The sequence below is a fragment of the Rattus norvegicus genome, chromosome X (assembly GCF_036323735.1).
Source record: "Rattus norvegicus strain BN/NHsdMcwi chromosome X, GRCr8, whole genome shotgun sequence".
Taxonomy (NCBI): Eukaryota; Metazoa; Chordata; class Mammalia; order Rodentia; family Muridae; genus Rattus; species Rattus norvegicus.
In genome coordinates, this window is record NC_086039.1 from 82410588 (window position 1) to 82432886 (window position 22299).

At 36.1% G+C, this 22299-nt stretch overlaps 1 protein-coding gene and 1 pseudogene across 3 annotated transcripts in view; one reads left to right on the top strand and one right to left on the bottom strand.

The window, feature by feature from the left end:
* The window catches only part of Tubg1-ps1 (tubulin, gamma 1, pseudogene 1), a 37862-nt pseudogene extending 22497 nt beyond the window's left edge, over positions 1-15365 (top strand).
* Positions 1-22299, bottom strand: part of Chm (CHM Rab escort protein) — a 158787-nt gene that overhangs the window by 15125 nt on the left and 121363 nt on the right. For 2 of the 3 annotated variants that reach the window (XM_039099489.2, NM_017067.1), the window contains 2 exon segments: positions 21035-21131; positions 2847-2945 (listed from right to left, as the gene is read on the bottom strand). In XM_039099489.2, the coding sequence (XP_038955417.1) occupies positions 2847-2945; positions 21035-21131 (196 nt within the window). 3 annotated transcript variants of the gene reach the window in all.

The window sequence follows — 22299 nt, forward strand, 5'->3', positions numbered from 1 at the left end:
CTGAAGGCAAACTAAATAAAAACAAGCAATGTCTATAAGTGCATGCCATGAGCAGGGAGCAAGTAAGCTAATTTAGTTAAGTTGCTTGAGCCCTCGAACACATAAAAGTGAAATAAAAAATAAGCCACCACATGCATAAATTATGAAGGAAAATTGTTTTTAGGAAAGCATGTTCTTAAAGATAGAAATGACTACAATAGAATGAGAGGCAACCCAGATGATACTGTGATAATGTTACATTCTAGACAGTTAAAAATACTGTACTAAATGAAATGCTGTTTTACCTTGTATGGAAAATTCTTCTATTTCTGGGTAAGATAAGTAATCAGGGAAATTATGCCACTAAGACTCATATACCACTTACATAAACACGTTTCGGTGTTTACAAGGGCATTCTAGACTCTACATAAGGAACGAATTGTAAGCAATCTCCTCATTTTCTAATGTACAAAATGAGACTCATTAAGCATAAAACATCTGATATTTCAAGGCATGTGATGTGCTTAAAGGATCCTGGTGTGTGGTTGAGAGGACTATTATTTCTTTGGAGAGGGCAGATCTGAATGTTACATTCTAGACAGATACCCATGAACTGAAAAGGTAAGAAACACAGGGAGTCTTTAGAAGTTCACTACAATTCTCCACATACACACTTAATCAGTCTTACAGTGGTAAAGAGAATATCATCCTTTGCATGAAATGAATTTCCTTGTAAGGTGACTAGGCTCATTTTAATAAGGGCTGATGGTGCATAACACCATGTAGAATGTAGAATTTAAATGAAAAAGAAAACAGGGCCATAGAGTATTATTTTGTGTTTCAGCAAAAATATTTATATTATTTGAACTATAAAGTTTCAGATGACTGTCAAATAATCAAAACACAATCAAAGCCTGGGAAAATTCAAGCTTTTGTTAGAGAAGATTGTGTTTTAATACAAAGTTCATATTGCTCATAAAGTTCCTTCTTCCTCATTTAGGCAGGAAGATGAATTGAGTTCTTTTCTGCAGGTGACTTTGCCTCTTTGACCTGCCATGGCCCAGTGCTCAGTTTATCTGGTGATTCATTTTCAATAACTCCAACAGTATTTGTTCTGACATTTTAATTAAAATATGACCACTACCTCATCCTGATGATAAAAAGGCCCATGTGTCAGTGAAAACTAGCTTTGCAGTGCCTCAGTGCACCTGAGGACCCCTCTGGCATAGTTCTTGCTAAAGGATTTCACTCGGGTTCCAAGCAATACATCATTTCAAACTGGGATCACTTTAAACATTAAGATTAATCTTAAAAATCTAAAATGGCTAGTGGATGCCAGTTAAGGAACATGTAATTTCCGTCAGCTTGATTTTGCAAACCAGAAAATTAAATGCATTTAGAAAGTAAAGAATAATTATGTGTTTAGTGTATTATTTGGTATAGTCACAAACTGAAATTACAACAGAGACACTATGAAATATTCCAGAAATGAAAACAGTATTCATGGTTCTTATGAACAAGTTACAGGTGCAGTTAAAATCTAAACATACAACTATGAATTTATATTAGGGAAATATGGTTGTGTATTTATCATAATTTTGCAATCAAATTTTTAACAGTAACTCAAACAGTTACATGATACTCTCAAATAAAAAATGTACACAAATTAACTAAATCTAAACCAAAGTGAAGTTTTTTTTAGATTGAAGATATTTATTCATCTGGGGATGTCATAAAGAAATTACATTTACATTAGCAGCTATAAGTGGAACACTTTGTCTTATATGTCTTAAATGTTTATGTCCCACTCTGTAACATCTCTACATTAAGAAAGTAGACAAAACCCACAAGATTAAAACAAATAGAATCATTAGGGGTAAACATGAATAGCTGGCTATCTGAATAAATGGATCATTTAAAGAAAATGTCAACATTAAGAATAGAGGACAGTGAAAGTATTCAAGTGAACCTGAAAATGCTTTTATGAAAGTTACCTTCATTTCCCATATGTGAAGAGGGTCAATCAGGCTATATTTTTGATCACATACATGAAGAAGACTTGTCAGGTTATATTCTTGATCACTCATATACTATAAATATGGTATTTCTTTCTCTCAGAGTCACTAGTTAGTTGTACCCTCTTTATGGGGGAGATGTATGATTTTTAAAAATTCAAAGTGGAAAAACATTCTTTAACTATTAGAAAGAAACACATATAATTTGTAGAGCTAAGTATTTGGCATGTAAGAAGCTTTTAAAGATAATAATTTAATCATCAGGACTTACATATTTGCCAATTAATAATGGCAATCAATATCTTCTGAAAGCTAAATAAAAATTACTTTATAAATAAAATTTGATAAAGAAAAATATGCCTTTTTCATAAAAATCCCATAAAATAAATACAATTATAAAAGGTGCCTGTAATCCTACCAAAAATTGAAAAATTTTTCCAACAGCCTTTCTTTTTCTTCCTGGGGCATGTAAGTACACATGCATATAAATGCATATTTTGACAATTATGGGGTTTTTATCTATATATGTTTACTTTCATTAAAAATAAGAACATTAAAAAATAAACATTTCTCTTATTTATGCAGTGACTGTTCAAACTAATTTTTAGTAATTAAGTATGTGAGAGTTATTTCTGAGTAGTATTCTTTTTTTATTTTTTTTGGTTCTTTTTTTTTCGGAGCTGGGGACCGAACCCAGGGCCTTGCGCTTCCTAGGCAAGCGCTCTGCCACTGAGCCAAATCCCCAACCCCCTGAGTAGTATTCTTTAGTTCACCTCCAGTTCCATTCATGTAGCATCTAAGGGGAATATCACATTACATTAACTTTCCATCACAATTAATCCATTTTCTTACCTGCTTCTATTTCTGTATACGGAGTAAACAATTTCTGGACTACCCGTTCTAAATCTTCTCTTGCTGTTTTAGAAGACATGCAAGTCAAATGCACCAAATCTGTTAAAGACAAACAAAACCTAATGACCTCCTGTTAATCATAACTGTTTTATTCATATGCAAAGCACTATCATGGGTAGTAGTGAGTAGAGAAGTCATGGTTCCTGTGTTCAATGAATTTACAATCTAGTAATGAGGAGACAGGGACTACCACTATTACTGTTAAACAAAAATTAAATGTGTATGAATAATAGTTATAAGAAAATTCACTCTATGACTCAAAGTTAGTAGCAGTTAAACCTAATTTTGAAGCTTAAGAAATCATTTGTACATGTTGCCCATACACACATACACACATACACACATACACACACACACACACACACACACACACACACACACACACACACACACACACACAAGGATTGGGGAAGGAGTAAAGTAGAGCATTTCTTAGCCCAAAAAAAAAAAAATCCATTGTATGCACTTGGTCGATAATCATGTATTCATTACAGTGATTTCATAAACCATTTTTGGGGAATACTGCTGCCTTAGTTTGAGTCATAAAATTCTTCAAAGTTTGTAAAATGACATTGAAAAAGTCTATTTGTAGACATTCTAAATTATTTTTGCATGTACAAATTCATGTTGCCTAGAGTAATACCAGTGAAAAAAGTAAAGTATTATATAGTCTGATAGAACATAAGAAGGCATATGCACAAGGAGAAAGATTTATGTACTGGAAGATAGAAATGTGTACAGAGATGAAATAGCAGCAAAAAAAAAAAAAAACTTAATAGAGAAAAGAGAGTACCAAGAAGTTCTTTTTGTTATACACTACTAAAATACATATCTATATTTTCTGTAAGAGTTTCAGAATAGTAGAGTTTTTAAAATGCCCTGGAAAGATATTTTGAATTTTATAATGAAAGCCCAAATCAAAACTCATCTTTAAAATTCATTCTGTATCCACAGATACAGAAAACATAGTATAGATGCATAACTAGAACTTTATCCAGCCACACAAAAAAGAACGAAATCATGTGACCTATAGGAAAATGGATGGAATTTGTTATGCCAAAGTAAATCACACTTAAAAGACAAACATCTCGAGGATTAAGTGCAGTTTCTCCCACTGAGGCCTTACAAGGCAGACCTCTGCTATATATGTGCCAGGGGCCTTGGACCAGATCTCTATGCTCCTGGTTGGTGGCTCAGTCTCTGGAGTCTGGGTAAGTCGAGACTGCTATGGGGTTGCTCTCCCCTTCAGCTTCTTCAATCCTTCCCCTAGGGGTCCCGACCTCAGTCCAATGTTTGGGTGTAAGTATCTGCTTCTGTCTCTGTCAGCTGCTGGTAGGGCCTTTCAGAGGAGACCTGGTGGGGCAGGGGCATCCTCTCAGGGGCAAGAAGGGGAGGAGGAATGGGATGAGGAACTGTGGGAGGGGGGACCAAGATGGGGCACAATAACCAGAATGTAAATAAATAAAATAATAATAATAAAAAAAACTAAATCTCTCTCTTTTTTTTTCATAAGTGAATTTCAGGGGAAAGGGCATGAAAACTAAAGTCTGAGTATTTAGGCTGTAAGAAGGAAAGGAGCACTAAGAAGACCGCTAGGTGTATGAATATTATCAAAGCACATTACATGAATATATGCATATGTTACAAAGAAAACTGTTCCCTTGTATAATTAATATATAATAAAAATCAGTTCCACATGCAAATGACATAAAATATCTGTGAATAAAATGGGGAAGTCTGTGTATCTGTCTGTGAGAGAATGTGTGATGTATATGCATGGAGAGGGAGGTAAGCTCCCCTGTGAGGATGGGTTGAGGCCAGAGGCTGACATCCAGATATCTTCCTCAACAGGACTTTCTTTTCTGAGACAGTCTTATACTGATGCTGGAAACTCTGGGTTTCATCTAGATTACTAACCAGCCCTAGGGATCTGTCTCTGGCTCTCAGCACTGAAGTGTGGGGCTCTGCTGTGCTTTTCATTTTCTCACATGGGTTTGTGGCGATGCAAATTCAAGTCCTCATGTTTAAACAAGCACTTTACCCACAGAGTCTCTCCCAAACTCCTGGGAAGCTTTAAACATGAGCAAAACCCAAATTTTGTAGCCCTTCTGGTTTGCCAAAGAAAGTCATATACAGGTTAGTTTATGAATTATAAGTTTCTTTCTTTCTTTATATTAGAGACTTTGATTGTTATTTTAAATTAGTATTATTTTTGAAATTGAACAATGCATTTTATACCTCATGAGTCCTTTGCAGGGCCAAGCTTTAAAAACCACTTTTTTCTGTTTTTAAAACTTTTAATTAGTTAGTGCTTCATGAACATTTGTTGCTAATAAAGTTTTCTTGTCGTGAGCAGGCATTAATTTTTGGCCTTGTTGAAGAGACGTGTATACACACAAATGCACATACATATACACTTATGATATGAGTAAAATATAATTGGTTTCTATGTGAAATGCAAGAAACTGATCTACCAAGACAGAAGCAAATAAAGTACAAAGAGATCTTAGCATCCTCAAATTAAAATCCCAAACAATACAAAATTCTTAATGAATTTTGAAAATCCTAGAATTGTCAACAATACATTATTATTCTATGATAACTGTATGCATGTTATGTTATTTTATTCCACTCATAACAACATTATCATTTTCTAATTGAGAAAACACATAAACGGTGAAATGAATCAGATTTCCCAGAAGAACTCGGGCTGTGTTCGATCTTATCAGGTTATATGCTGGTAGACCATCTGCCTTCTCTACTCTTATAAAAAGATATAATCATATTAATGGCATTTGGATTAATGCTGTATAAAAATTATATTATCTATTCAACCTAAAAGAAATGTTTAATAGTTTAAATAGTTAAAAGTTTACAACCCTGTCAAATTCTCCAAATTTCTATTCCATATGCTTTCTTATAATATATACCTACTAACTAGATTCCAATGAATACACTTACAGGGATATCATAGTTTTGTTAGTATGAATAAATATTAATAATGTTAGAAATAACAGTATATGAAATTATTTGAGTTTTCTTATGAAAAACTGTATTTGTAAACATAGCTGTGTTCAAAGGATATATAATGAAAAATGTGACTGCCTTAGCCCATACAGTATATTGTCATATTTCACCTATTCTCTATGAAACACATTTCACAAATTTAATTTTTCTCCATAAAATTATCTTACTTAATGTGAATAAGCTCTAGAAATTAGATCAGGCAGGGCAAACACTTTCCTAAAAGCATTATATTTAACTAGAACCTACTGACAACTGTTACTAACATTATACAACATGCAATACACGTTGCTATATTCCCCACAGGCATCATGTGAAATTATTACTGACAAAAATAAAATGAAAATCCTAACTGTGAGATTTACAAACTATATCCCCTTTTATTTCATTTATCAACTGCTTGAAGGCTTACGGGGCTAATAAGACAACTCAATATATTTCATTCTTGTGAGAACAGTACATATAGACTTGTATTGTCATTAAGAAATCATATTTTAAAATAACATTTAATTCTCAGAATATAACTAGTAACCTTCCAAAACCAGTTACTAATGACAACAAGTTATCACTTGAAAAGGAAACAATATAAAAACCTAATATTTAAAGACAAAATTCTTTCAATATAAAACCAGAAATAACTACTTATAAAATTTGTTTTAGAACACTGATATCTCTCACAAGATATTTAGGAACGTATGGAATTTCCACTAAGAAATACACAGAAGTACATAGGAGAGCAACAGAAATGACAAGACAAATATCTGATAGCTCGCTGGATGAGACAGTATACCATGATTTTATATATATATATATATATATATATATATATATATGGTCTTGGATTCTTTCATTTTCCTTCTGCTTTCTATATCTGTAATGCTAAGGTAGTTTCTCTCTCAGGCCTCAGTGTCCTCATGATTAAGCCAATGAGTGGTATTAGCTTATCTGCCCGACTGCTGCTAAAGCCAACTCCCTACTTAAAAGCATAATTTTAAAAAATGACAATAGAATTTTAAATCAAAAATGGATAGCATTAAGACCTTCATATAAAACATGAGTAAGTAAATGGCTACTGAAAAAAGTTCCGAAGTTAGAATGCAGTAAAGGTAGAATTAAGTAGAATTCACTACCTACAGGTCCACAAATCTGTTCTAAAGGTTTTTAAGGGATTTTGCAACATAGGCTAGTCAACAAAGTGTGCTTTGTTGTATAACCAAAGAAATCATAATTTATATGTATAGGGACTGATGTGGCTCATAATTTATCTTTCACGTGTAGTCATAAAGTCAACTGTAATTTATGTAATATAGCACAAATAAGAATACATGGTTATGTCCACAAAAAGGAAAGGGTCAGAAAACTTATTTCCTTTATAGTACCAAATGGGGAACTGAGTTTGACATGTATCACATAATTTAGTTTCAAAATGCAACCTTGAAAAACTTGACCCAACTTGCACTTTCAGAGAAAGATTTCAGGTAAAAGGGAAAAATTCCAGAATGTTAACCTAAGATCAAGAAGAAAAACAAACAAACAAACAAAAAAAAACACATTAAGCTTGCTTGTAAAGTAAAATCTGTACTTTGTAATAGTACAAATAAAAATAATTTCAAATACCACATTTTCAAGCAGCAATTAAAAAATGAAGATACTGAAAACTGTTTTAAATTATCTAAACTTGTTTTCTAAAAGGTATGTAACATTTTCTCATTAGGGTTGTAAAAGCAGAAAGGATTATACAAACAAGACCCTACATAAAGCCTTAGATTATTCATTATTATATGATATTCACAAATCTATAATCATATCACAGATAAATAACTTCTTGTAACATAAAATCCCAGAATAAAACAGCTGTTGCTGCCTGATTATTATGTATGGAAAAAACTTCAAACTGCATAGCATATGAATAACAACTATAAAAAACCATGAACTTGAAGGGGCGGCACAGGTCTTCCTGGTTGCTGCCGCTGCAGAGAGCCCCTGGGCAGCACCCCACGAGCAAACCTGAGCCTCGGGACTACAGGTAAGACCAAATTTTCTGCTGCAAGAAAGCTGCCTGGTGAGCTTGGGACACATGGAAGCAGAATTTCTCTAGGACCCAGCACGTTCTGTGTTTACCGGAAGTCCCCCACCCACGGATCCCGGCCCTCAGCAGCTCTCTGCTCCCAGACCCGGTGAGAGATAAACCCAACCGCCTGGTCAGGTGGGCACTCCTGAGGCTGCAGAGCGGAAGAGACCACCAACACTGCTCACCCCTGCCCACATCCCTGGCCCAAGAGGAAACTGTATGAGGCCTCTGGGCTCCCGTGGGGGAGGGCCCAGGAGCGGCAGGACCCCGCCGGACCCTGAAGGAAACAGACCGGATAAACAGTTCTCTGCACCCAAATCCCGTGGGAGGGAGAGCTAAACCTTCAGAGAGGCAGACAAGCCTGGGAAACCAGAAGAGACTGCTCCCTGCACACACATCTCGGACACCAGAGGAAAAAGCCAAAGACCATCTGGAACCCTGGTGCACTGAAGCTCCCGGAAGGGGCGGCACAGGTCTTCCTGGTTGCTGCCCCTGCAGAGAGCCCGTGGGCAGCACCCCACGAGCAAACCTGAGCCTCGGGACCACAGGTAAGACCAAATTTTCTGCTGCAAGAAAGCTGCCTGGTGACCTCAAGACACAGGCCCACAGGAACAGCTGAAGACCTGTAGAGAGGAAAAACTACACGCCCGAAAGCAGAACACTCTGTCCCCATAACTGACTGAAAGAGAGGAAAACAGGTCTACAGCACTCCTGACACACAGGCTTATAGGACAGTCTAGCCACTGTCAGAAATAGCAGAACAAAGTAACACTAGAGATAATCTGATGGCGAGAGGCAAGCGCAGGAACCCAAGCAACAGAAACCAAGACTACATGCCATCATCGGAGCCCAATTCTCCCATCAAAATAAACATGGAATATCCAAACACACCAGAAAAGCAAGATCTAGTTACAAAATCATATTTGATCATGATGCTGGAGGACTTCAAGAAAGACATGAACACACTTAGGGAAGCACAGGAAAACATTAATAAACAAGTAAAAGCCTACAGAGAGGAATCGCAAAAATCCCTGAAAGAATTCCAGGAAAACACAATCAAACAGTTGAAGGAATTAAAAATGGAAATAGAAGCAATCAAGAAAGAACACATGGAAACAACCCTGGATATAGAAAACCAAAAGAAGAGACAAGGAGCTGTAGATACAAGCTTCACCAACAGAATACAAGAGATGGAAGAGAGAATCTCAGGAGCAGAAGATTCCATAGAAATCATCGACTCAACTGTCAAAGATAATGTAAAGCGGAAAAAGCTACTGGTCCAAAACATACAGGAAATCCAGGACTCAATGAGAAGATCAAACCTAAGGATAATAGGTATAGAAGAGAGTGAAGACTCCCAGCTCAAAGGACCAGTAAATATCTTCAACAAAATCATAGAAGAAAACTTCCCTAACCTAAAAAAAGAGATACCCATAGGCATACAAGAAGCCTACAGAACTCCAAATAGATTGGACCAGAAAAGAAACACCTCCCGTCACATAATTGTCAAAACACCAAACGCACAAAATAAAGAAAGAATATTAAAAGCAGTAAGGGAAAAAGGTCAAGTAACATATAAAGGGAGACCTATCAGAATCACACCAGACTTCTCGCCAGAAACTATGAAGGCCAGAAGATCCTGGACTGATGTCATACAGACACTAAGAGAACACAAATGCCAGCCCAGGTTACTGTATCCAGCAAAACTCTCAATTAACATTGATGGAGAAACCAAGATATTCCATGACAAAACCAAATTTACACAATATCTTGCTACAAATCCAGCACTACAAAGGATAATAAATGGTAAAGCCCAACATAAGGAGGCAAGCTATACCCTAGAAGAAGCAAGAAACTAATCGTCTTGGCAACAAAACAAAGAGAATGAAAGCACACAAACATAACCTCACATCCAAATATGAATATAACGGGAAGCAATAATCACTATTCCTTAATATCTCTCAATATCAATGGCCTCAACTCCCCAATAAAAAGACATAGATTAACAAACTGGATACGCAACGAGGACCCTGCATTCTGCTGCCTACAGGAAACACACCTCAGAGACAAAGACAGACACTACCTCAGAGTGAAAGGCTGGAAAACAACTTTCCAAGCAAATGGTCAGAAGAAGCAAGCTGGAGTAGCCATTCTAATATCAAATAAAATCAATTTCCAACTAAAAGTCATCAAAAAAGATAAGGAAGGACACTTCATATTCATCAAAGGAAAAATCAACCAAGATGAACTCTCAATCCTAAATATCTATGCCCCAAATACAAGGGCACCTACATACGTAAAAGAAACCTTACTAAAGCTCAAAACACACATTGCACCTCACACAATAATAGTGGGAGATTTCAACACCCCACTCTCATCAATGGACAGATCATGGAAACAGAAATTAAACAGTGATGTAGACAGACTAAGAGAAGTCATGAGCCAAATGGACTTAACGGATATTTATAGAACATTCTATCCTAAAGCAAAAGGATATACCTTCTTCTCAGCTCCTCATGGTACTTTCTCCAAAATTGACCATATAATTGGTCAAAAAACGGGCCTCAACAGGTACAGAAAGATAGAAATAATCCCATGCGTGCTATCGGACCACCACGGCCTAAAACTGGTCTTCAATAATAATAAGGGAAGAATGCCCACATATACGTGGAAATTGAACAATGCTCTACTCAATGATAACCTGGTCAAGGAAGAAATAAAGAAAGAAATTAAAAACTTTTTAGAATTTAATGAAAATGAAGATACAACATACTCAAACTTATGGGACACAATGAAAGCTGTGCTAAGAGGAAAACTCATAGCGCTGAGTGCCTGCAGAAAGAAACAGGAAAGAGCATATGTCAGCAGCTTGACAGCACACCTAAAAGCTCTAGAACAAAAAGAAGCAAATACACCCAGGAGGAGTAGAAGGCAGGAAATAATCAAACTCAGAGCGGAAATCAACCAAGTAGAAACAAAAAGGACCATAGGAAGAATCAACAGAACCAAAAGTTGGTTCTTTGAGAAAATCAACAAGATAGATAAACCCTTAGCCAGACTAACGAGAGGACACAGAGAGTGCGTCCAAATTAACAAAATCAGAAATGAAAAGGGAGACATAACAACAGATTCAGAGGAAATTCAAAAAATCATCAGATCTTACTATAAAAACCTATATTCAACAAAATTTGAAAATCTTCAGGAAATGGACAATTTCCTAGACAGATACCAGGTATCGAAGTTAAATCAGGAACAGATAAACCAGTTAAACAACCCCATAACTCCTAAGGAAATAGAAGCAGTCATTAAAGGTCTCCCAACCAAAAAGAGCCCAGGTCCAGACGGGTTTAGTGCAGAATTCTATCAAACCTTCATAGAAGACCTCATACCAATATTATCCAAACTATTCCACAAAATTGAAACAGATGGAGCCCTACCGAATTCCTTCTATGAAGCCACAATTACTCTTATACCTAAACCACACAAAGACACAACAAAGAAAGAGAACTTCAGACCAATTTCCCTTATGAATATCGACGCAAAAATACTCAATAAAATTCTGGCAAACCGAATTCAAGAGCACATCAAAACAATCATCCACCATGATCAAGTAGGCTTCATCCCAGGCATGCAGGGATGGTTTAATATACGGAAAACCATCAACGTGATCCATTATATAAACAAACTGAAAGAACAGAACCACATGATCATTTCATTAGATGCTGAGAAAGCATTTGACAAAATTCAACACCCCTTCATGATAAAAGTCCTAGAAAGAATAGGAATTCAAGGCCCATACCTAAACATAGTAAAAGCCATATACAGCAAACCAGTTGCTAACATTAAACTAAATGGAGAGAAACTTGAAGCAATCCCACTAAAATCAGGGACTAGACAAGGCTGCCCACTCTCTCCCTACTTATTCAATATAGTTCTTGAAGTTCTAGCCAGAGCAATCAGACAACAAAAGGAGATCAAAGGGATACAGATCGGAAAAGAAGGGGTCAAAATATCACTATTTGCAGATGACATGATAGTATATTTAAGTGATCCCAAAAGTTCCACCAGAGAACTACTAAAGCTGATAAACAACTTCAGCAAAGTGGCTGGGTATAAAATTAACTCAAATAAATCAGTTGCCTTCCTCTATACAAAAGAGAAACAAGCCGAGAAAGAAATTAGGGAAACGACACCCTTCATAATAGACCCAAATAATATAAAGTACCTTGGTGTGACTTTAACCAAGCAAGTAAAAGATCTGTACAATAAGAACTTCAAGACACTGAGGAAAGAAATTGAAGAAGACCTCAGAAGATGGAAAGATCTCCCATGCTCATGGATTGGCAGGATTAATATAGTAAAAATGGCCATTTTACCAAAAGCAATCTACAGATTCAATGCAATCCCCATCAAAATACCAATCCAATTCTTCAAAGAGTTAGACAGAACAATTTGCAAATTCATCTGGAATAACAAAAAACCCAGGATAGCTAAAGCTATCCTCAACAATAAAAGGACTTCAGGGGGAATCACTATCCCTGAACTCAAGCAGTATTACAGAACAATAGTGATAAAAACTGCATGGTATTGGTACAGAGACAGACAGATAGACCAATGGAATAGAATTGAAGACCCAGAAATGAACCCACACACCTATGGTCACTTGATTTTTGACAAAGGAGCCAAAACCATCAAATGGAAAAAAGATAGCATTTTCAGCAAATGGTGCTGGTTCAACTGGAGGGCAACATGTAGAAGAATGCAGATCGATCCATGCTTATCACCCTGTACAAAGCTTAAGTCCAAGTGGATCAAGGACCTCCACATCAAACCAGACACACTCAAACTAATAGAAGAAAAACTAGGGAAGCATCTGGAACACATGGGCACTGGAAAAAATTTCCTGAACAAAACACCAATGGCTTATGCTCTAAGATCAAGAATCGACAAATGGGATCTCATAAAACTGCAAAGCTTCTGTAAGGCAAAGGACACTGTGGTTAGGACAAAACGGCAACCAACAGATTGGGAAAAGATCTTTACCAATCCTACAACAGATAGAGGCCTTATATCCAAAATATACAAAGAACTCAAGAAGTTAGACCGCAGGGAAACAAATAACCCTATTAAAAAATGGGGTTCAGAGCTAAACAAAGAATTCACAGCTGAGGAATGCCGAATGGCTGAGAAACACCTAAAGAAATGTTCAACATCTTTAGTCATAAGGGAAATGCAAATCAAAACAACCCTGAGATTTCACCTCACACCAGTGCGATTGGCTAAGATCAAAAACTCAGGTGACAGCAGATGCTGGCGAGGATGTGGAGAAAGAGGAACACTCCTCCATTGTTGGTGGGATTGCAGACTGGTAAAACCATTCTGGAAATCAGTCTGGAGGTTCCTCAGAAAATTGGACATTGAACTGCCTGAGGATCCAGCTATACCTCTCTTGGGCATATACCCAAAAGATGCCTCAACATATAAAAGAGACACGTGCTCCACTATGTTCATCGCAGCCTTATTTATAATAGCCAGAAAATGGAAAGAACCCAGATGCCCTTCAACAGAGGAATGGATACAGAAAATGTGGTACATCTACACAATGGAATATTACTCAGCTATCAAAAACAACGAGTTTATGAAATACGTAGGCAAATGGTTGGAACTGGAAAATATCATCCTGAGTGAGCTAACCCAATCACAGAAAGACATACATGGTATGCACTCATTGATAAGTGGCTATTAGCCCAAATGCTTGAAGTACCCTAGATCCCTAGAACAAACGAAACTCAAGACGGATGATCAAAATGTGAATGCTTCACTCCTTCTTTAAATGAGGAAAAAGAATACCCTTGGCAGGGAAGGGAGAGGCAAAGATTAAAACAGAGACTGAAGGAACACCCATTCAGAGCCTGCCCCACATGTGGCCCATACATATACAGCCACCCAATTAGACAAGATGGATGAAGCAAAGAAGTGCAGACCGACAGGAGCCGGATGTAGATCGCTCCTGAGAGACACAGCCAGAATACAGCAAATATAGAGGCGAATGCCAGCAGCAAACCACTGAACTGAGAATAGGTCCCCCGTTGAAGGAATCAGAGAAAGAACTGGAAGAGCTTGAAGGGACTCGAGACCCCAAAAGTACAACAATGTCAAGCAACCAGAGCTTCCAGGGACTAAGCCACTACCTAAAGACTATACATGGACTGACCCTGGACTCTGACCCCATAGGTAGCAATGAATATCCTAGTAAGAGCACCAGTGGAAGGGGAAGCCCTGGGTCCTGCTAAGACTGAACCCCCAGTGAACTAGTCTATGGGGGGAGGGCGGCAATGGGGGGAGGGTTGGGAGGGGAACACCCATAAGGAAGGGGAGGGGGGAGGGGGATGTTTGCCCGGAAACCGGGAAAGGGAATAACACTCGAAATGTATATAAGAAATACTCAAGTTAATAAAAAAAAAAAAAAAAAAAAAAAACCATGAACTTGAATGTCAAACAGAAAGGTTACAGAGATGATGTTTGCTCATTCATAAGTGATTTTAGGGGAACAAAACCTCTTCATTTGATATATAATACAACTTGTTTAGTTTTACAAAACACAACGTCAAATTCTTAACCATCCCAGTAGCACAAAACCAAATTAGCCCAGGGAACATGAATTTGAGTTAATGTAAGTATTTTTAGAAATGTAATATTACTCCTTTACAAATGATACATTAACTTACCTAATCAGGGCTATGGAATGGACAGCCTAAGAAGCACTGGTCTCTCATTATCATTGTAACTTATGCAAGGGATTTTTTTTTCACATAGTCCAAAACCAGGAAGTATACATGTTTTTTTCTTCTAATTTTGTTAAAGCACCCAAGGCATTACACAATTTACTGCCCAAGTTCTTGCTAAAGACTTTTTATGTTACTATTATAGGTATTATAGGCAAGCTTACTTAAAATCTTGTTTTCTGACCCTTTTTATAGCATGAACATCAGATAAGATATTTGGAGAGAGATATCAGTGTTCCAAATAAGTTTTGTGTAGTTATTTCTCGTTTATGTGGGGAAAACTTTGACTTCTAAATGTTATGTTTTTGTTTTGTTTTGTTTTGTTTTTTTTCAGTACATTATGCTGACAGAAAGAGCATGCTGACAGGAGCAAGGAAACAGCCTGACAAGAAGAAAGAAGGAAGACACAGGAATGACAACAGTATAGAAGAGGGTCACAGTATAGGAACATTGGCCTAACCACCTCAGCAGCCTTACAATGGACTGTAATAAATAATGACCCTGATACTTGTAAACTATAACATAGCAAAGAAATGTGACGCTTGTGTTTAAAAGATAATAAAAGACTGCTAAAATAAAGTCTTAGTTCTAAAAGAAAGTATCTGACACCACTGCACAGTACAGTGTGCTGATAAAGGACACGTGACTGAAGACTGTATCTACAAAATACATTTCTAAGCAGTGGTTAACCTTTTCCTATGAGATTTCCTTCTAAAATACTGAAAACAGATTTAACAAGATATCGAAAACATTTTTGTTTTGAATGAAGGGATCTCTAGTTTCCTCAGGGGGCAAGTCGGCTATAGTCCTGTTTTATAAAAGTTACTTTAATTTACAAATTTATGTGGCATAATAATACAGTAATTCAATAAAACATGTATGCAATGCATAATGATCAAACCAAGAGAGTTGGCATTTCCATCTCCTTCAGCAAAGCTTTGAGTATTTGATTAATATATAGTAATTTTAGATATTTATGGGGTACAACGGTATTTTAATACATGTCAAACAAATGAAGATTAAGGTATCATTAGTAACATATATATTCTCTCCCCAACTACATATATGAACACACACACACACACACACACACACACACACACACACCCTTTTTTAAAGTCAGCATTATGGGGGCACTACAACAATCATAACCAAGGGTAGAAGAGAAAAAAGACACAATCAAGGTGTGCAAAGTTTTGGCTAAACAAGAACGACAAGCTTAATGATTAGTTTATGATAAGGACACCAGAATGAAGTACATGAACAACAGACTTTTTAGTGTGTGTGTGTGTGTGTGTGTGTGTGTGTGTGTGTGTGTGTGCGTGTGATAGCATAATATCACATTTTGTTCTTAACATATATAATTATTCTCAAAAATTTTAAAGCTAAAGACTACTATTAAAGTATGAAAAGGTATCTTTAAGAAGTTATCAGCTTCTTTCTGAAAGCAGTAAGTTTGTATCAAACATATGTTAGAAGAACAAATTAATAGATTTTAACATCTCAAAATCTTTCAACACTTAAATCTTTGCCCATCTTTACAATAAAAGTCATAGTTCTGTATTAAGTGCATCTTACAAACAAATTGATTGGCTCTTGGGTAATCTCTGGAATATTTAAAATGCATTTCTTTAACAACCATACCTTAAGTTACCAAAGTTCACATAATTTCCTTCCTATAAACCTTGTTTTGTTTCCTCTGAGGAACGAATACAGTCAGCCTCCCTGGAATATATCTAGATTACATCTGATTTACTCTGGTATAACTACATTAGTTACAGTGCTTGCCAACATTTGTCAAGTGATTCTACCAATAAGAGGAATGATGAGTTTCACTCAGGATTCCATCATTACTGTTTGGTTTCAGGGCAAATACAGGTGCTTTGTTCCGTGTGTGTGTGTGTGTGTGTGTGTGTGTGTGTGTGTGTGTACGCAAAATTTAATGTGACCATCTAGAAGTGTGCTTTTTTACTAATTGTGCAAAGGAAAAACAAGTCACTTCAAAAATTTCTTTATAGTTAAATGCCTGAAAATACATAAAGTTTGCACAGCATGTAGAATTATTTTTGGATACTATTTTAGTTTTTGATATCTATGTATCAGAAGCAAACTGGATTATCATTCACAGTTCACCATAATTAGAATAAATATGGGAAGTCCAGAAAAGAGAAGCCAAAATGTGGACTTTTAAACACATAACATAGTTCTATTTAGTATTTTCCGGAATGCTTGACAAGACAAAGAATTAAAATATTTCTGAAATAGACTGAGGAGGTAAGTAAGTTAATTTTAGGAACACGTTTTATTGTGTCTGTGATGTGCTTTATCAAATCTTCAGGAGAAAAGAGAAAACTCTCAAAAGACACTGAGCAGTAGTTTGGAAGAGAATGATGGTATAACATTCTGAAGGAAGTAACATGTTTATCATCAGGGAGCTTCAAATGAGAAAAAGAAATGAGGCAGAAGCAGCTTTTCACATACAAAATAAAAACACAGCATATTTGCTTGCAGTTTTCCCGTGACTTGAAATAGATAACAAGAAGGGAAGAGTACTAGACATGTGGAAGCCTTCCGTGATATGATCAGTCTAACTCTACTTTAGAAGACAGATGAAGAACAGAACAACTTGAAACTATATGTGACATCAATGACTCTTAAATAAGGGAGCTACAGGAAATATGCCATTAAAGACCTTTTAATGTCTGAGTTACAAATTGCTTCTAAACATCTGTGAACAGGCTTAAAGCATAAGAAAAGGAAGAAGAAAGAAATATCAGAAGCCAAATATCAATTAAGCAATAGTAAGTAAATGATAAATGTCAGTTTCTATCTCTATTTTTCTTAAGTCTTGATATATATATTATGTCAAGTCATTAACTATATTAACTTTAATTAATATAACACATACTACATAATGAAGAAAAGGATTTAAAATGATCAAACACTTCTCTTTGTCTCTTGTAAGGCAAAGTATAAATAATGAACTCAAATTTATCTCTTTCAGGCTAGGAACAAGAGAAAAATAGCCAGTTTTTCCTGCATCCCCAGTATTATATTGATATAAAGTGATTAAGCTATAGTAACAACCGCAGAGAGAATTGTATCAAGGTAAAAACAAGGGAGGCAGCAAAGGAATCAGAAGCCAAACAACCTTGGTCAGATTTCTTAAAATACTGTGTATACATTACAAAAAAGTCTGTGCTTCTGGACGCTTGTGCAGACCCATTTCTTTAAAAATCATTTAGCTGAATTTCTAATGAAGACTTAGAAATTCCCAGGATAGGTAGGGGGATGTGGCTAGGATGTAGATCAATTGTTTGGGATATGCATTCCTAGCTCCACGTGCATATATTCACAAACAAAATTAAATAGCAGAATCTTCTAGTGAATAAACAAGACACAGTAAGCTAGAAAACTGACCAAGTTGAAGTAGCCAGATTGAGGTAATTCTGTAGAGTCCTGATGTTCTTTCTATAATATCAGTGTTCTCGTTACATTTCCTACGTAGTCAAGGGAGAAACCCACCCCCAAATTTTAGGTATATGAAATTAAAATAACTCATTTAAATATATTTTCCAGCTTCAGTACTCATCAAGACACAGGTGCACTACTCAGAAACTTTAGGTTAGAATTTCACTTAGAAAATGTCATTTTAGAAACAGGAATGATACATGTTTACTGCATCAGAATAATTTTAAAAAGCTAACTAACAAACCCTTTATCACATTCTATTATTTTTTATAAAAGAACATCTCTGTTTATTTTCAGTTTTTAATGGGTATAAGCATGAGGAATTACAAGCTTGAGGAATATACAGAGAGATAGTAAGCCATAATCTTGTTCTTTTCACTTTGAAGAAAAAGTCCATCTATAGCAGTATAGCAGTATATCACAGTGATTAAAACATAAGTTTAAAATGTTGTTCAAATTTTAGGTTCAAATTCTACTCATCCTTTCTGTCATTCTTAAGAGTATTTTGTTTCTGGTGCTTCACTTGTCTAGTTAAAACAATGGAATGTACAATGAGCTGTATCTATTTTAGAATTGTCATAAGTTATAAAAACATATACTCAATCATGATATAAGCATATACTTGGCACTTAATATATATACATATATATCATCTATTAATATAATCATTAATGTGGAAAAATAGTAAATAACATGGAATCTGCAGAATACAGGGTTCTATCTAAACAATGGTACAAAACAACCACTGTGGGAATGAGCCACTAAAATAAAAACTTATAATTTAAAGGATGAAGGATTTAAATAGTTGTCAAGGTCACTCTAGTTGAAAGGAATCATATACACGAAGGCATAAAGGCACAAGACAAACAAACAAACAAACAAACAAACAAACAAACAAACCAAAGTAGGTAGATAACTCCTATAGAAGAAGGGAAAGACGAGGAAATCTACCAAAGAGGGAAAAACAATGTTCTGGAGCATTAAATGGGAAACTACTGTAGCAGAGTAAAGAGAGGAGGCTGGGACATCAGGGTAAAGGAGGAAATATGAGAAGGGACAGCTAACACTAAAGGCCTTTTGAAAAAGCATATGGAAATCTGCTACTGTAGAGGCTTGCTAAGATAATGGAGGAGATAGCACCCCAGTCAGATATTTTATGCTACCAAGTAAAAGCTCCAAGTGACGGGAGGGAATGAATTACAGCTCACTAAATTGTTGGCCAAAGGGGTTCCAAAGAAGTCCCCATCAAACATTAAGTTACTGCCACGGTTATTGGTTGCGCTCCACAACCTGATGGCAAACTCCTAGTTCTGAAGAAAACACTTGCGCCATTGAATATCTGGTGCCCAACTAGAAGCTATACCCCAACTGACGAACTCATGATGCCAGGAAGTTGGTAGTCTGTAGAGTACTGGAGGAGAGAATTAGTAAGCAATATCATCCATCTATACCCCCTGTGACCTACAATAGAGACCAGACTGCAAGATATACTGATGTTAAAGTGGCGCAAATGTTACGGGAGTAACGAACCACCTTTTGGTTGGATTTGAGGTCTACTCCATGAGATCAAAACCATACCTAAATGTCCTTTAACTGACCATAAAAATGTGGTTCATATAAACTATGAAATACTATTCAGTTGCAAAGAAAAATGAAATCATGATGTCCATTCTTTTTTTTTTTTTTTCAGAGCTGGGGACCGAACCCAGGGCCTTGCGCTTCCTAGGCAAGCGCTCTACCACTGAGCTAAATCCCCAACCCCTGAAAAATGAAATCATGAACTCGCAGGAAAATGCATGATGGAGCCAGAAAAGATCATATTGAGGGAGGTAGCCCAGGCTCAGAAAGACAAATGTTACAGTGCTCTCTGATCTGTATTTGTTGAAATACAACAAAGAAAAAAATTAGTCACATGTCACAATCATGTAAAACATTTCTATTTCACAGTGATTTAAAAATAAATACCCCATATGGTAAATTGAATTACATATTTTTATAGTTTGGATATTTCTTTGTACTGAACACTTGCTTCCCAGCTGTGGCTCTATTTTGCTATGTTCTGGAAACTTGAATTCGCACCTACCTAGAGGAAGTGAGACACAGAGGGGAAACCCACTTCTCCCTAGGGTACTGGGCAAATATTAAGCACTGTAAAAATCACTATTAAGATTAATGTCAAGTTCTTTAAATCCATATGGTTATCACTCTTGATGTCCATTTTCTGCAAATAAGCAAAGAAATTGTGTTAAAGTCAACAATTACTACTAAGCCGGAAGTTGTGGCTTTGTACTAGATCACCTAGCATACAAGAGGTTATATGTTCAGTTCCCAGTATGATAGAAAGAAGGGAGCAATGTATCTTTAAAGAGATGCACATCTGCATTCATTGCTTCTATTCACCACACTGGTAGAAGTCCCAGCTAGAACAATTGAACAAGACAGCATTTTAATAAAAGATATCCACACTGTTAAAAGCTGGAGTTCATCACTCTTTGCAGGTGACAAGATTTTCTGAATAGAACCTTCCAACATTAAATAATTCATTATATATATATATATATATATATATATATATATATATATATCAAAACCAGTATTGTGTCTAATATAGAATTTTTTTATATTATATAATCATTAGAAATTTTAATAACTAAGTTTTAAAAGAAGCACTTAAGAGAGAGGGAGAGACAGGGAGGGAGGGAGGGAGGGAGGGAGGGAGAGAGAGAGAGAGAGAGAGAGAGAGAGAGAGAGAGAGAGAGAGATTTTACTATGCTTACATGTGCCTTTCATGCATGTCATTGTTGAAGAGCATAACTCAATAACTCGTACAGCAAAACTTCCTGGCTCTTCTGCTGGCACCGTCAAAATGGAGACCTGGAAGCCAGGAACATGGAACAGAAATAACTGTTAGGTCTCTTTTATTTTGCTATCTTGATAGAGCATGCTTCCAAGTTCCCAAATATCCTTTGATATTTGAAAGCATTTGGCTTATAATGACTTTATTTGGGAATAAAATATAAAACATGCAACACACATGTCTCAATATTCAATTTCTTCATGGTTTATATGATTCTTATCAACCATGAATAATTGAATTTTTTTAGCAATGATACCATCTATCACATATCATATACTATTCAGAAAGGAATGCACCTGTAATATTATTGTTATAAGCACTCTGCTCCTTGAAATCAGATTATAGCAGTATGTGGTCTTATCTCTATTTTTATGTTATATGGCTTGCAGTTTAAAGACTTTATATGACCAATGTTTCTCTGTAGAGCTAAGAAAAAAATTAGTCACATGATTGAATGTTATTCATCAATCGAATCCTCAATCTGAGGAAATTACATCCTCTTAAGGGAAATGCTAACAAAAGAGAAAGCACTATCTTCCCTTTTCCCTACATGTGCTGTGGTTACATTTTGACTAGGAAGACCATATTCATATCCCAAAAAGGAAGCAACTATAACACATTTTTAAAATAGAAATTGTTTTGATACTAATACTGTCCTATTTGCCATCTATTTTGGGGCTTATGATATCTCTAAAACAGGTCTCCATGTTCCTTTTACCTCCCTCTGCTGCTATTAAGGATAGAAAATGTACTTTAGCATCAAAGAGAGAGAGAAAGAACCACCAAGACATTGAACACTGTGAAATAATGAAATGACTAGGACTTAAAATATAGCCATAACTGAAAACGTTCCTTTAATGACTCTACCAACATAGAAGAATTTCTTTTGGTTCCTGCAATTATCATAATTTATTACACAGATACAATCAGTATTGTTCTACTGGAGCACCTCCCTCAACTGAAAGCTGAGATGTTCATGGCCTGGTGTTTCACAGAGAAGATGTTAAGAGAGAATGTAGTCAGCCCTCGACTATCACCATAAAGTATGCCTGGACTCGCTACCTATTTTTCCCTGTTTTCTAAGCTTCTTAGTTCTATCTACGATCCAAAGTAAAGATATAAAGAGAAGTGGGAAGAGAGAAAGGGAAAGAGAGGAAGGGAGGGAGGGGCTAGGGTAATAAAGGA